Below are 16,621 nucleotides of genomic sequence, written 5' to 3'. Positions count from 1 at the left end.
CGTTTTTCAAAGGGGCTGCACCATTTTACATTCCCACCAGCAAAGCATGAGGGTTCCGGTTTCTCCACGTCATCAACACTTGTTATTACCTGACTTTTTGATTTTAGCCATCCTCGTGGGTGTGAAGTGGTATCTCATTGTGGTTTTGATTTGCATTTCACTGAAGATAATAAGGTTGAGCATCTTTTCATGTGCTTATTGGCTATTTGCATATCTTTTTTGGAGAAATATCTGTTCACATCCTTTGCTTATTTTTTAATTGGGTTATCTGTATGTTTATTGTTGAGTAGGTTAAACAGTATTTAACAAGAATACTTCATGAATGAAGCCGTGTGTGTCATACTGTGTGACATCAGGAGGCAAATGGTGTCTGGTTGTTGCTTTGCTAGCTGCTCCTTTAAGGTAATGACACTAGATCATGTCTGTTGGGTTACATTTTTCCACTTGTGAGCAGAGAGCAAGCTATGGGGTGATACTTTGGTCTTATGGAGCTGTCCCCCTGCCCGCCAACCTTTTTCAACCATTGATGATCATTTCCTGAATCAACTATTAAATCAACGGTTGCCAAATGGTGGTTTGTTTTGTCTTGTTGTTTGCTTGTTGGTTTCTAGCATTTTTTTACGTTTATTAGTGGACATACTCCTGTAAAAAAGAGCTTTCCCTTATCGACTGGGGCCTTTGGGTTACACTGACATGGTTCGTTCTGGAAGGACAGATGAGTGCATAATTCTTTCCCTATAACTTCTGATGTTGAAATTAAGGGACTGGTTTCAAATTAAGGGGTTGGTATAATCCAAATTCAGGGAGTCCTGGTGCCCTAGTTAGCCTAGGTGATCTTCTGCTGTCTCCACCCAAGGTATTAAGGAGGGACACACTTCTCCCCAGAGACTGCAGGTTTGGACAAGGCCCTTCTCTTCCCTTCCCTGATCACCTCTTGTTCTGGAATGCTGAAGGACACTTCTACCTCTTCTTTGATAGACATACCACAAGTTAACATTTAAAGACTCCCAACCATTTTTAAATGTTGGCAGATAATCTCAGGTTCCTGCAGAAGAGATGGGTAACTGATCCTGAGTCTCTCATTAGACATTAACTGGATTAAGTTTAAAACATTGACTCATCTTTTAACTATTACACCTAGGTTGCCCCTTGTCTTTATCTGCTAATCCTTTTGTTTCTATTTCTGATTCAAGCCAGAGTTGTTTCTCTGGCTCTGTGGAGTTAATAGAAAAAATTTGCAATTTAGACTCAAGAGTTTCCTTCTGGCACTTCTGGTGTGTGATCTTGGGCAAGTCTATAAATGGAAACTCATTTTTTTCTCAAATGAAGAATGAAGATGATAGTAGCGCATACTTTACTGGATTCACTACCATAACTGGAGTGAAAACGCTTTGTAACTTGTCAAGTACCACACAAGCAGGGCAGGCCCAGGTCTCCTCTGGGCTTGAGGCTGGAATCAGTCAACTTCCACCTTGATTGTATCATTATTTCAGGCTGTATCAGGGACTTCTTTTTCAAGTTTTTCTTTCCTTAGGCCCTTTTCATTTCCTAGGTTTTTCTAGCTGCCCAGTCTCTATCCATGGAGCCCCCCAGGAAGCTTTGCAGCCTCCAGGATTTTCGCTCCCCATTTCTCTACCCTAAGTGGCTGAATAGTAACAGAAAGAGCACAGGTGATGGACTCGACCAGATGTGGGTTCAAATCTTGCTCCCATCATTTGCTGGCTGTGTGACATGAAGCTCAATGGTCTCTTGTCATTTCCTGGTCTGTTTCATATACCTGAAAAGAGGGGTGATTATATTAAATTTTAAAAAATATGACTAGCTTTAGTAAAAGGGCCTCAAACTTAGCAGTAAGCATTTGCTGCCTTTTCCTTCTGTGCCCCAAATGATTTTACCTTAGGTTCCTGCTTCCTCCCACCCATGGAGTTTGCTTTTGCAGCTCCAAGCAATTTCATTGTTTTCCCAGTACAGCTATTTGCATTTCTACAAGGAGCCCATTTGTTTCTTATTTGTGCCTACCTCAAGTATTCTTAACCACATCTGTTTTAAAGAAGGCTTTCCCCTCCCGGTTGCAGGGCAAAGGCATTCTCTGCCCTGGGGTCTGCTACTAGGCTCACTGAAGCCAAAAAAGATGGCTGTTGTTTCAAGGTTCGCTTGAATATAAGGAATCTAACACATAATTTTAATGTGTGGAACATCTGCAGTTAGACTTTCTCCAGGGCTTCATGTGCCTGTAAGTTCACTTTAAAGATGCACAGGAGATTGGAAGTGCTTTTTAAAATGGGGACCACTCCCCCACTATGAGTTAGTGCTCTGTGCTGCCTCTTCTTACTGTGGGCAGAGTTGAAACTGTTGCAAGTAAGTGGCTCCAGCTGTTAGCCCTGCAGGGGCGTTTTGTGATGCAGTTGATGGTGCAGCTCTGGGGAAGGGCCTGTTGTTCGCCTGTTGTTCGGTGTGTTCCTTGGGGTGAGTGAATCGGTGTGTTCTGTACAGGGGTGTTAAGTTGTGCCAGTAACACGCTGAGCCGAACGTTAACTTTGCTGAAGGAACTTCTTTTTCCCAGTGTGAACTGTCAGCAAGGTTCAGGGCGGTATTTACATTGGTCAGTGTGCTGGATGTAGTTGTTTCTCAGTAAAGAAGCAAAGTATTATTTACTCTACCAAAAACCTCAGCGAGGCAATATTTGGTTAGAGTTACCTTAAGACAATAATATAGCATCACCACCATCATCATTACTTTAGCCCTCAAGAATCCAGACTGACTTTCTCAGGAATGCATTCAATTCACAAGAGTTTTGGAACTTCCCTGGTGGTGCAGTGGTTAGGACTCCGCGCTTCCACTGCAGAGGGCAGGGTTTGATCCCTGGTCGGGGAACTAACATCCTGAAAGCCACATGGTGTGGCAAAAAAAAAAAAAAAATTCACAAGAGTTTTGCTGTGTAATAGTTACCAAGTCCATAGGCCAATAAATCGAGAGAGTTGTTGGGGCAGGGAAGGTTGCCCAGTAGAGCTACAGGAGACTCCAGGTTGGATCTGTTTCTTTGACTTTAACCCTTGCTTTTTGTTGCTTTTGTTATTATAATCACAGATGATGGCCTGCCTCTGGGAACACTGCCCCTCTGCCTGAATGTTAAACTAAAGTGCCTCTGTTCATCTCACAGATAGACACTCTGCCCTGCCCACCTGTGTGAATGGCTGAAATTAACATATCCCCTCACCAGGGCTGGTTATTCCGGGAGATCTTTTGTAAGACCGATGGCCCTTTCACTTTACTTCCTCACAGCCTCTCCCTCTCTGATTCTATAAAACAAACTGGCATCCAGACCCCAATAAGATGGGTTTTTTAAAAGACACAAGTCTGCCATCTTCCCGGTTTGCCGGCTTTTCGAATAAAGTTGTATTCCTTGCCTCAACACTTCGTCTTCGATTCATTGGCCTGTCGTACGGTGAGCAGAGTGAGTTTGGACTCGGTAACAGGAATAGGGACTTTATTCGGAAAGTCAGCAGACTGAGAAGATGGTGGACTAGTGTCCCAAAGAACCATCTTCCCTGAGTTAGGATTCAGGCTTCTTTAATACCAAAAGGGTTGGATGCTGTAAACTTCTTGGTGCCAGAATCCTTTGTTCTTGCAGCTGTCCATGTAGGTCTGGTGACAATGTTTCTATAAACTCCAGCAGGACAAATGCTATTCTCTGTTCTGCAACTTTTTATTTCTATATGAAGGGGAGAATACTATACCTTTAAAGTTCAGAGCCTTGAGAATGGGCTCTCCTGTATATTTCAGGTTGTAGGCACCATTCTTAACTTGTAGCAAAAGCAATAGAATAACAAAGGTTAAAATAAAAAATCCAATACAGAGTCAGATTTGTTCTTCCCTATTTCATAATCTACAGCAAGGAATGTGCAGGTGTCATTGGGACTCAGGGCACCAAGGTGCTAATTGCGAACTGGTAAAAGATAAACTGGGGTGTATTAAAATTTTTAAGAGTTTGAGCAAAAATTGATTCGAATCGGGCAGCATCCAATCTAGCAAATAGAAAGGAGCTCCGAGGAGCTGTACAAAAAGAAAGACTTTAAAGGCAGGAGGAAGTGGGAACAGGGAAGTTATCTGGCAAAAAAAAAAGCAGGTTGTGTTATTGCAAAGTTACTTTTCTTTAGGGGAGGACAGGGGTCTACCTGGCAGATGGTCTCACTAGTGCTGATCAGGTGGTTTCTGGTTGACTGGTTTAAGATTGCATACAGAATGGAAACTATAATTAAGTCTCAGTTTGGTAATGTGGGGCTTAGCATAAGTGACTCCATTTTGGGCCTGTTGTTTTGTTTTCAATATTTATTTATTTATTTATTTTATCATTTGGTTGCAGAGGGTCTTAGTTGCAGCAGGCTCCTTAGTTGTGGCTCCAGGGTTTCTTAGTTGCAGCTTCCTAGCTCCTTAGTTGTGGCATGCATGTGGAATCTAGTTACCAGACCAGGGATCGAACCCAGGCCCCCTGCCTTGGGAGCTCAGAGTCCTATCCACTGCGCCACCAGGGAAGTCCCCTGTTGTCTTGTTTTTTAACAAAAGTTAGAGGCGCAGATGTAAAGGAGCTGGTGGTTAACCCCACTTAGGGAGGGCAGGAGGGCTTCACAGGGAGAAATGGGACTTTGCTAAGGACACGAGCTGAGTGAGGGTCTTCAAGGCCGAGAGGACCATAAATGCAAAACCACGCAGTGTGAAGTAGGTGAAACACCACGGTGAGTTTGGAGAAGTGTAAGCAATTAAACAAAATTTTTTTCAAGCACGTGCATTTCTTCTCTAGCCTTCTCCTCACCACGTTCATATCAGAACTAAAACCCGGTCCCATAATTCATGTCATTTCTCATCTGGCACAGAAGTGGTGAACAGAAATAATACTGGCAACTGCTGTGTAATACTTATTTATTTATTTTTTTTCTTTTTAGTTGTGGTGCACGGGCTTAGTTGCTCCGTGGCATGTGGGAATCTTTGTGGAGCAGGGCTTGAACCCGTGTCCCCTGCATTGGCAGGCGGACTCCCAACCACTGTGCCACCTAGGAAGCCCAATACTTATGTTTAAATAATTGTTTCTTTCTGGACTCAGGGCCCTGCACCTGGTGCCTCAAGCACCTTCATTTTTTTTTTTTTTTTTTTACTTTTTTTACTAAACCTGCTTTCACCAGCACCTTCTACCCATTAACAGAATCTAGCTTGCCCAGTGCAACTAAGATTCCTCAAAATCTCCGGTAGAGGAGAGGCAGGGGCCATGAGGGAAGGGGTGGACTGGTCTGGGGAAGGAGGAGTTCAGACAGTGGACACGGGCCCTCCTCCTTGCAGAGAACGTTCGTGCGGGCTTAGCTGCAAAAGTTAACGGCCTTTCTTTAGAAACTTTACACTTTAGATAAGTCACTTTATCTATTTGTTTAACTTTTTTGAAAATTTTCAACATATGCACAAATAGAATATTATGATGCAGTCTCATGATTCACTCAGCTTCAACATGTGTGCATTCATGGTGGGTCTAGTTTCGCTTATATCCCCACCAATTCTTAATATTGCCGCTCTTACCTAAACTGAATTGTTTTTAAGCAAATCCCAAACATTTTATTTCATTATCAGCATTTCAGGATGCATCTCTAAAAAATGACTCTTTTAAAACAAAACTGCAAAATCATGATCACATCTAAAAAGTTAATGATTCCTTAATATCTTCCAGGATTACATAGGTTCATAAAATATTTTATTTGGCTTTTAAGTTGATTGGTTTAAATCAGGATCCAGGCGAAGACCACACATCACATCCGGTAGATATTTCTTTTCTTTTCTTTTTTTTTTAAAGCAATGTATTTCACTCAGTTTTTCTTTCTTTCCTTCCTTCTTTCCCTCCTTCTTTCTCTTTCTCTCTTTCTCTTTCTCTTTCTTTCTTTCTTTCTTTCTTTCTTTCTTTCTTTCTTTCTTTCTTTCTTTCTTTCTTTCTTTCTTTCCTTTTCTCTCTTCCTTCCTTTCCTTTTCTCTCTTCCTTCCTTTCTCTCTCTCTCTCTTTCTTGCTCTCTTGCTCTCTTTTTTAAATATTTATTTATTTGGCTGTGTCAGGTCTTAGTTGCAGCACATGAGATCTTCATTGCACGTGTGGGATTTTTAGTTGTGGTCGCCAATCCTATGGCCATCCGAGGATTATGTTCCTAGAATTAGAGCACCCCCGAGGCTGGTGGTGTAGGATAAAGATAAAAGGCACATTTCTTTCTTTCTTTTTTAAATTTATTTTTATTTTTTGGCCATCCTCCGTGGCAGGCGGGATCTAGTTTCCTGAACAGGGATTGAACCCAGGCCCCCTGCACTGGGATTGCGGAGTCAACCACTGGACCACCAGGGAAGAATCAGATATTTTCTTAGGCCTTCTGAAATCTACAGGTTTCCCTCAGCTCTTTTTCATGCGTTTATTAAAGAAAGTGGGTATTTGTCCTTCAAAATGTCCCATGTTCTGGATGTTGCTGGTCATCCCTGTGGTATCCTCCAGGTGTGCTTCTGTCCCCGGTATTTCCTGTAAAGTGGTATTTAGAGCTAGAGACTTGCTCAGACTCGAGGTATCGGTTCACATGTATGCAGACTGTTTTAGTAATCGTGTCACACTCCAGCGGAAGAACTGCAGACACATAGTAAGTACTGTGATCCTTGGCGAGGCCCGCCAGGCAGTAGTTCTCAAACAGCCTTGGCAGGGGGACCTATCCCTGTGAACCTCCCCTCCCCAGTTCCTGGAGGGAGTCAACAAGAGAGGGGACTAACGTGTGCCAGGCAGGGTGTAAGCTCCGTAGATACAGCAGAGACCAAGACCTAGTCCTGGGCCACGAGGGGCACACCACCCAGTGCGGAGAGCAGCCAGAGCCGGCAGATGAGTAAATGAGACCATTACAAACGGTGGTCTGTGCCTGGAAGGAAGCAAATAGGAGGCGGAGATAGAAATGGGGGTCAGGCGTGAGGGAAGGCAGGAGGAGGGGCCGGCCAGGGAAGCCTACACTGCATGGATGGAGGAGGCTCTTTTAGAAGGTGTTATTTCAGCTGAGCCCTGGAGGAGGCCAGAAAGCGCAGGGATGCAGGAGGTGGGGAAGAGGGATGCTGCTGGTCGCAGGGATGGAGAAAGTGCCATATACTTCGGAGGCAGGACACAAAGGACATTGGATGAGAAAGAGGAAGGAGTCAAGGTCAACTGCCAGGTTTCCTGTTTTAAGCAGCTGGGTGAAAGGCTGTTCTGGAGAGAGCCATGAGCAGCTGCCAGGAGGCTGTGTGACTCTCCCTGTGGTCCCCAGTCTAGTTCTCTTGGGGATGGTGTTACTGACCTGGGTCCTTGCACTCTCTAATCAATAGAAATGGATAAGAAGCCAGATGAGAAACTCAGGCAAGGCTTTACTGGGACTCGTGCTACAGCCTGAGGGATTAAAAAAAAGGAACAGGTGCCCTTGCTTGCTCTCCGGCAGGGGGCAGTGAGCGGTCCCTTAAATGGGGTGAGGGTGGGGGCGGAACGGTGGGTCGCGCCGCAGGGGCAGCTTAGGTGGTCTGCCCTTTGGTGGTGCTATGTGCAGGGATCAGGGGCTTTTGCTTTTGCTCCAGGCATCTTAGAAGTGGCAATTGGTTTGTGGCCTTTTTGTATCTTATCGTTCATGTGTCCTAACTGCACATGCACCCGGTTATTTTTAGTCCCTTATAGTTTCTTTGTATTCTGTTGCTGGAGGAGACATTTGTCCAGGTTCAAGTACAAACACTCAGATAGAGGGTCCCAGGTCCCCGCCTGTCTCAATTTTATCCAGGTCTGTCTTCCTGGCCTCCTAAGTACCTTTTAGACCCGTCTTTTTGTGTGTCTGCCCTTCTATTGAATTGCTCGACTTTAAAAAGACAGAGAGGGACTTCCCTGGTGGCGCGATGGTTAAGAATCTGCCTGCCAGTGCAGGGGACACAGGTTTGATCCCTGCTCCAGGAAGATCCCACATGCCGCGGAGCAACTAAGCCCCTGCGCCACAACTACTGAGCCTGAGCTCTAGAGCCTGCGAGCCACAACTACGGAGCCCATGAGCTACAACTACTGAAGCTGTTGTGCCTAGAATTCATGCTCCGCAACAAGAGAAGCCACTTCAGCAAGAAGCCTGTGCACGGCAACGAAGAGTAGCCCTTGCTCGCCACAACTAGAGAAAAGCCTGTGAGCAGCAATGAAGACCCAACACAGCCAAAATAAATAAATAAAATAAAATAATAAAATAAAATAAAATAAAATAAGATAAAATAAAAAGACAGAGAAAAGGAACCAGTCCAGTAGGAGCATCATAAGCTGGACAGATTTATGAAATGAGCCTAGTGCCCAAATGTAAGGGATTATTGTTCATCAAGTCTGCCATTCATTGTTACTTCTGGTAAAAAACAAAAACAAAACCAAAAACGTTTACTAAGAAGTTTAAGAATCAGGGCTTCCCTGGTGGTGCGATGGTTAAGAATCCGCCTGCCAATGCAGAGGACATGGGTTCGAGCCTGTGTCTGGGAAGATCCCACATGCTGTGGAGCAACTAAGCCTGTGCGCCACAACTACTGAGCCTTCGCTCTAGAGCCCATGAGCCACAACTGCTGAGCCCGTGTGCCACAGCTACTGAAGCACACATGCCTAGAGCCCGTGCTCCGCAATGAGAAAAGCCATCACGAGAAGCCCGTACGCCAGAACACAATGGAGAGTAGCCCCCGCTCGCCACAACTAGAGAAAGCCTGCACGCAGCAACGAAGACCCAGTGCAGCCAAAATAAAAATAAAATAAAATAAAAGTTTAAAAAAATCTTAAGAAGTTTAAGAATCAAATGAAACTTCCAGGTGTTCTGTATATGACAGCTTTCTTTGTTCTCATAGACAAGTGAGTTGAATGTACTGTAAAACTGGCTGAAAAATAATTTTCCTAATAGTACTAATACTAATCAGGGTTATCTGGCCTTTGTCCAAAGCATTTGCAGGCAGGGCGTCTTAATTCTTGTCTAAAAACTCAATTCCGAAAGCATCCCGTGTGAAAACAGAAACATTCCTGTGCCCAGATTCTCAATAATAAAAGACACCGGGAGTGTTTTCAAAATTGTTAGCCTGACTTAAATTTCACTGGAAAACAGCTTTTTAAAACTGAGTTGTCTGTATGTGGCCTCCATGTGATCACTTCCCACTGGCAGCTGGTAACTGCCAACGTCTGGTGGCTTGAGAAAGGGAGCCGTTTCCCACGCTCCCACACAGCCACCCAATCAGGATGTTTGTGCTGGGAGATGTTTGGATGGGGTGGGGGCACCGAGAGCGAGAGACCAGCTGGACGAGGCTCCTTCCCTGACTCCCTTCTCTGCAGCCAGTCTGTAGGTTCCAGAAAACCTTTGCTGGTGCCAGGTGATGATGGAAAATATGTCACCTGAACAATTAACAGCCCGTGACGCTCGGTAAGAAGGGAGGATCTTGCTAAGGCCACCCTTCACTCCCAAACCTGTTGTTCTTTCCCCTTCCCAGGGCCCAGATTGGCTCCATCACCTCGAACCTTTTTACCTGATTCTCGGCATGTTGTAGGGTTTCTGGTCTTCCCCTGCCCCTCCTCCAGGAATGAGGTCTGCAGTGAGGGAAGGATAAGGCCGTGGGAGGAGGAGGGAGGGAAGTAAGTGACCTGGAAAACCCACAGGCCTTGTAATCAACTCCTGAACAATTGTAACTCCCTTTGCTGCATTCCTGTTCTTCCCATCTGTAGCCTCTTGAAGTGCAAACTAGGACGCCATATGCAAAGTTGCTCCCTCTGGATTAGGGAATTTTTTTTTTTTTTAATGCACGGACTCCAGAAGTAAAAAGATCACTGGCATGGTGTTCTCTGACCCCAGTGGACTGTGCACTAACAAGGATGTGTGAGGGGCTCAAAGCCTCATTCCAAGCCAGGCATTGCTGGAGGCCCACGCACACCTACTGCCGGGCGGCTGTGGTCCCTTCCCCATTTTCCTGGGGAGTGTGGGTTTTAGCTGGATAAGAACACTGAAATCTTTTTTTTTTTTTTTTTTTGTCTCAAATAATACTATTTTTATTATTTTTTTATTTTTTGGGGGGTACACCAAGTTCAATCATCTGTTTTTATACACATATCCCCATATTCCCTCCCTCCCTCAACTCCCCCCACCTCGAGTCCCCCCCCACCCTCCCCGGCCCAGTCCTCTAAGGCATCTTCCATCCTCGAGTTGGACTCCCTTTGTTATCCAACAACTTCCCACTGGCTAGCTATTTAACAAGAACACTGAAATCTTTTCATAGGATATAAGCTGATTTCAAGAAATGATAACTGATGGCTGGTTTCAGGAAGGCTGTACATGCAGTGATTCAGAGGGCTGTCTTTGGAGTGGGGCTCCCTGGGTTCAAATCCTGGTGCTGCCACTTATTTAGTAACTTTGGACAAATTGATTAACTTCCCTCATTTTCCAGCTCAGAAAAATGTGGATAATAGTGATAGCTAGTCTTATGGGGTTCTTCTGAGGACTAGATGCTAATAAGAGGTCTGAACATGGTACACATTCAGTAAATGTTACCTGTTGATCTCATGAATTTGTTCAAAGTAATGACACCATCATGGCCCATTCACATTTAGTTCTTTTCTTTTTAAAATTTTACTCATTTATTTACTTATGGCTGCATTGGGTCTTCATTGCTGCGCACGGGCTTTCTCTAGCTGTGGCGAGCAGGGGCTACTCTTCGTTGTGGTGCGCGGGCTTCTCAGCGCAGTGGCTTCTCTTGTCGTGGAGCATGGGCTCTAGGTGTGTGGGCTTCAGTAGCTGTGGCTCGCGGGCTCTAGAGCACAGGCTCAGTAGTCGTGGCGCACGGGCTTAGTTGCTCCGCAGCACGTGGGATCTTCTGGACAAGGGAGCGAACCCGTGTCCCCTGCATTGGCAGGCGGATACTTAACCACTGTGCCACCAGGGAAGTCCCCCATATTTACTTGTTGACACTTGCTGTTTGCTTATTGTCTGATCATCTGTGTTCGTCCTTCCCCATATCCTTCTGGATTGTGGGTGCCTTGAAGTCAGAGCTTGGGTTCTACCCATTTGCGGACCCACATGGCTTAGCATAGACTTGGTTTGTAACAGGCTGTTTGTTGAGTAAAGTAACTCAGGCTTTGATGATGACTTACATTCGAATGGTGCTTCGTGTGCCACAAAGCACACACACGGGAAGCCTAAGACTTGAAGTTTTAAGACCCTTGCCCAAGGCCTGGGGACTGGCACCGCAGAGGCAGGTCCTGTGATTCTTGCCCTGCTCCTTCCACCGGGCTGTCCTCCCCACGAAAAGAATGCTGAGCTTTCCGGTTCTGGGTCCTGTCTTTCTCCAGCTCTGTTGTATCTGACACACCATCGTGTTTGATACACTCTCACGGCATCCTGTGAGTGGAGCTGAGTCTTCCTGAGGAAGATGTCATTTCTGCCCTCCTTTTTTCTTTTGTTCCTTTGATCATGTCCTTTTAATGAAAGAGCTGAGATAATTTTATCTTTCCATACTCTACAAGTGCAGCTTTTGTGTACGTTTGAGATTAACTGCTGTTACCTGAACGACACCATTTTCCTCTTGAGTCTCACATAAATGAAGTCATAGTGTGTACTGTGGTTGTGTTTGCATTCTTTTGCTCAGCTTAGTAGTCGTGAGATTCACTCATGTGGTTTTGTGTATTTTTTAAAATTATATAATTTATTGGCTGTGTTGGGTCTGCATTGCTGCACGTGGGCTTTCTCTAGTTCTAGAGAGCGGGGGCTACTCTTCCTTGTGATGTGCGGGCTTCTCATTGTGGTGGCTTCTCTTGTTGCGGAGCACAGGCTCTAGGGGCTCAGGCTTCAGTAGTTGCAGCTCTTGGGCTCTAGAGCTCAGGCTCAGTAGCTGTGGCGCACTGGCTTAGTTGCTCTGCGGTATGTCGGATCTTCCTGGCTCAGGGATCGAACCCATGTCCCTTGCATTGGCAGGCGGATTCTTAACCGCTGTGCCACCAGGGAAACCCCTTGTGTATTTTAAAAAATTACTGTATACTATTCCATAGTATGAAAAGGCCAGAATTTATTTACCTATTCTCTTGTTGATGGGTTTTTGGGTTGCTGCCAATTTGGGGTTGTAATTTTCTGCACTGCTTTTAATGATGTTTGGTTCTGTACAGGTCACTACAAATGGCCTCATTGCCATGAGCGAGCCCCCAGCTGAGGAATCCCATCCTGGGCTCTTCCCCCCGACCTTCGGAGCAGTCGCCCCTTTCCTGGCAGACTTGGACACGACCGATGGCCTTGGGAAGGTTTACTATCGGGAAGACTTATCTCCCTCTGTCACTCAGCTGGCAGGGGAGTGTGTGCAGAGAGGGTTCCCGGAAGTCTCTTTCCAGCCCGGTAGCGTGGTGGTGGTGACTTGGGAATCTGTAGCTCCCTACCAAGGGCCCAGCAAGGACCCTGCCCAGGAAGGCAAGGTAAGCACCCACCCAGGCACAAGGGCAAATGGTCTAACACGGTGGCTTGGTACACTTTGGTCTTCTGGTTTGTGCTACTCTGATGTACACCATGCCTATGGGATTGATGAAGACAGGACATCCAAAGCAAAATCTAGTAGGCTGTTTATTGCGGCTCTGAAACTTCCGAAACCGTATCTGCAGGGCTGCCTAAATCTATGTTGTAATGATGATTAGATGTAAAGAAAACCAAATCCTGAGAAGACTGCCACATGGCAAGAATAGGGTTAATCAATTACAGCCTCAGCTGCTCTTACTTTGGGTGGCAGATAGCAGGAGGCGGTTTCTAGGTAGAGAATTTATTAATATGAAGCGATAGGTTGAAATAAAGCAGTCCCAAGGGATGTGAAGAAAGACAAGACCCACACTCTAGTTGGGGGGACAAAACCCATTTGTACCTTATTGATGGTTCAGAACACGAGTTTCATCATAACCAGAGGTGGGGGTCTCTGTAGATGCTGTGGTCGGGATAGGTGTTAGGGGGTGTAGAGCTTGGACTTGCCTTTAAAAGAGGAGTATTTGAGTAGGTCAAGAAGCCATCTCTAGATCTGAAGTGACTCTTTAGGACATGTTTCCATTTTTCCTTGAAAAATAATTTCATTCCACCATATCTAATTTTTATAGTATTATAGGGTAGAGAACAACTTGAAAGGCCCCAAAGCACTCCTTTTAAACGAGGGATGTTCCAGGCTGGTGGTGCCCAAAGTGTGTACCACAGAACACTAGTCCTACAGACAGACCTTGAGGAAAAGGACTCCTTGGGCCAAATACGCCTTGGGGAACGCTAAAACTATATCTCCCTCATGGCGACTCACTCTGGAAAGTCCTACAGTACAGAAACCTGATTAATTTCGTTTCATGTAGCCATCCCCAAACCTTTTGGCCATACCCTTTCCCCTCCCAAATAAGACACATCTGCATCCCATAGAGCACACTTCAAAGAAGTCTGTCTGACTCATTTTGCTTTGCCACCTGTACCTGCCTGAGTGCTGGACTTGAAAACTGTATAAAACCTTCAGTTTCTCGAGTGTGCATCCCTTTCACTCTAGTGATACCTGCCTGGCCCCTGGTACAGAGCTCTTACCTGCTTCCCCGGGTCAAACATCCCCCATCCTTACGCCACACCCCCTTGCAGCAGCTGTACCGGATGATTTGCAATTCCCTGATGAGGCTTTTTGCTTGTTTGTTTTACCCACAGTCTCTTGCACTAGCTGTGCTCTCTGCTTGCGATGGCCTCTCCCTGACCTCGCTACACGTGTCAAGCTCCTGCGAGTTCTCTCCTCCTCCTCTATCCCCGCCCCTCCAGCATCGGGCGCCTCGCCTGCACACATTTCAATTACAGAATCTGTCCTCCAGTTTGACAATGTTTTGTTCACATGTCAGTCTTCCCACCTAGACTGGAAATTCTCAAGCGGTGGGATCACGTATCTCCATCTTACAGAGTCACAAATCAAGGTTCAGAGAGGTTAGGTAACATGCCCAAGGTCACACAGCCAATGAGATGTAGAGCAAGGATTTAGATCCAGATCTGTTTTCTCCCACAGCTCATGTTCTTTCTTACTGCACGGTTCTTGGCTCAATAAGCTAAATAATGAATGTGGTTGAATATATTTATGGCCGTGGAAACAAATTCTGCAGGTAAGAATTTGCTAAGTTGCATGAGATATAGGCCACTACCTGGAGGTACCGTCTCTATAATTTTTGGTTACCCTTCAGGTCACAGTTATGCAGAAGGTATTCATTAATTAATTAGAAAATTTCATGTTAACACAGGCTTAGAGATATTTAAGTGGAATTGTCCTGGAATACTTGGTCCTTGCTGCAAAAATACTTCTCTAGAATCAGGTGTGAATACTGCCATCTCTGCACTTTTTATATACAGTATGGTGAAGAGCATGTTTTAAGATTTGTAGATATTTTCCTGAGTAACTGAATTTTAACTTATCTTCACAGAGAAACACATTCCAGGCTGTTCTCGCCTCCTCTGATTCTAGCACCTACGCCATTTTCCTTTATCCTGAAGATGGTCTGCAGTTCTACACGACATTCTCAAAGAAGGATGAGACCCAAGTTCCCGCAGTGGTTGCTTTCAGCCAAGGTTTAGTAGGATTAATATGGAAGAGTGATGGAGCTTATAATATATTTGCTAATGACAGAGAATCCATTGGAAACTTGGCCAAGTATGCTTTTTTTGTTCTTCACTAGATTTTCCCCCTAATAAGATTATCATTTTACTATTTTATTAAGAATAACGTAATGGAATATAATGGAATAATAATGTTATAGAACATTACTTAAAAATATTCCCATGGATTTAAATTTTGTATATAATTTTTATATGATGGCATACTTTTTTTCTGATGAATTCAAGGGCATATACTCAGAATGAACAGGTATCTAAGTTTCAAATCATTCTCACTTGAAATAGTTTTACCATTTCTTCTACATGTATAAAGTTACACATACAAACTATTCAAAACTATCTCCTGCTGTGAACCCAAGTTTCGCCCCCTACACTGACTGGGGATAAAATTCTTATAATAGAAACAGTGTTCTCTTGGGCTCTTTTGTAGAATTTGGCAAAGGGGGAAAAGCACAGACTGCTTTTTCTAAAATTAAGGTCTTTCCTCTCCCGTTATTCTTTAAAAAAATGAAGCACCTCCCCCTCCCAATTTCACGTTGTCAGCTGAGCCTAAAACTCATCTCCCCTGCAATGATGTGCTGGTGAATGCTTAGCAACTGGCTTTATGTGTTGAGGAAGCCCTCATTTATAGCATCTGCTTATTTCCATGGTGTAAATACTCCTCCCCTGGCCCCCGTTTCCAGCTGCTCACATCATGTTGCTTAACCTGGGATTGAGAAAAGGTGAACCATCATACAGTATTCTCACCGTAGAGGTGCAATAGATTCAGATAACTTCTAGAACGTAGCTAATAGGAACGTAATTTGGATGGGATGAGTGTCGAGTATTTATTGCCTCTGCTTTTAATGCAGTTTGTTTAATTGTAAGTTTATATAATTTGATGTTTTACAAGCTGGTGCAAGCAGACTCCTGCACACCACTGCCTTTATTTGAGTCCCAGGCAGACGGATTGATTAGATGACCAATTTCTGCAGGATTTTCTTGCTTCCTTCCCCTGTCCCACCCCAATCTTTTGCTGGGTGTTCTCCACTGAATAATGTAGGTCCCTTCTTTCCGTTGTATGATCTGGTCATTTTACATAATTTCTGATAGGGACACTTCCAATCACACACGTAAGAACAGTAGAAATGGTGCAAGAAGTAGAGACTAGGGTTACTATGGTATTTTATAACTGTAAAATGCCATTAGATTCTGAATATCATTTGCATTTCACTACACCCTCTGAGCACAAAAAGGTAAACTGAGACCTGTCCAAGGTTCCACAGCTAACAGTGTTGGGATTTCTAATAAATCAGGTCTGTACTGTTTTCACTCATAACTCTTCTGACACCAAATATGTGGGGTTTTTTCCCCACCCCAACCAATTCTCCAACTCTTCAGACACCAGCTGAGTGTCCTATAATTGAGTTCAGTTCTGACACTAACTGCCTGGAGTCAGCACAGACCTCACAGGTTAAGGGCTCCGTCCCACAAGACCACCCCCCCTTCAGACATCCTTCGCAAGTCCCGGGTTGCCACCTGCACTTCTGATTAACCAGCTATAAATCGGGGGTCTCCATGACCCCCTGCTCAGGTTTGATTATTTGCTAGAATGGCTCACAGAACTCAGGAAAACACTGTACTTGCTGTTACCAGGGTATTATAAAGGACACACTCAGGCACAGCCCAATAGAAGAGATACTATTCTATGGGGGGAGGAGGGGGTGAGGGGCTTCAGTAGTCTCTCTGAGCGCACCACCCTCCTAGCACCTGGATGTGTTCACCAGCCTAAAAGCTCTGTCAGCCTCATCAGTTAGGAATTTTGATTACATAGGCATGATTGACTAAATCATTGACCATTGGTGATTAACTTAATCTCCAACCCAACCCCCCCACCCTCCTCCCTGGACGTCAGGGCGTGGGGCTGAAAATTCCAACCCTGTAACTGTGCCTTGGTCTTCCTGGTGACCAGCCCCCATCCTGAAGCTACCCAGGGT

General features: G+C 44.9%; 1 protein-coding gene across 2 annotated transcripts in view; it reads left to right on the top strand.

Annotated features, from left to right (window-relative positions):
- NID1 (nidogen 1) overlaps window positions 1-16,621 on the top strand; it is a 93,405-nt gene that overhangs the window by 13,952 nt on the left and 62,832 nt on the right. For both annotated transcript variants that reach the window (XM_057736098.1, XM_057736097.1), the window contains exons 2-3: window positions 12,164-12,463; window positions 14,456-14,682. In XM_057736098.1, coding sequence (XP_057592081.1) covers window positions 12,164-12,463; window positions 14,456-14,682 — 527 coding nt within the window. The remainder of the gene's footprint in view (window positions 1-12,163; window positions 12,464-14,455; window positions 14,683-16,621) is intronic.

Source organism: Hippopotamus amphibius, chromosome 5, assembly GCF_030028045.1.
Source record: "Hippopotamus amphibius kiboko isolate mHipAmp2 chromosome 5, mHipAmp2.hap2, whole genome shotgun sequence".
NCBI lineage: Eukaryota > Metazoa > Chordata > Mammalia > Artiodactyla > Hippopotamidae > Hippopotamus > Hippopotamus amphibius.
The sequence above is the reverse complement of the archived record's forward strand: the minus strand, read 5'-3'. Positions and strand labels throughout refer to the sequence as shown.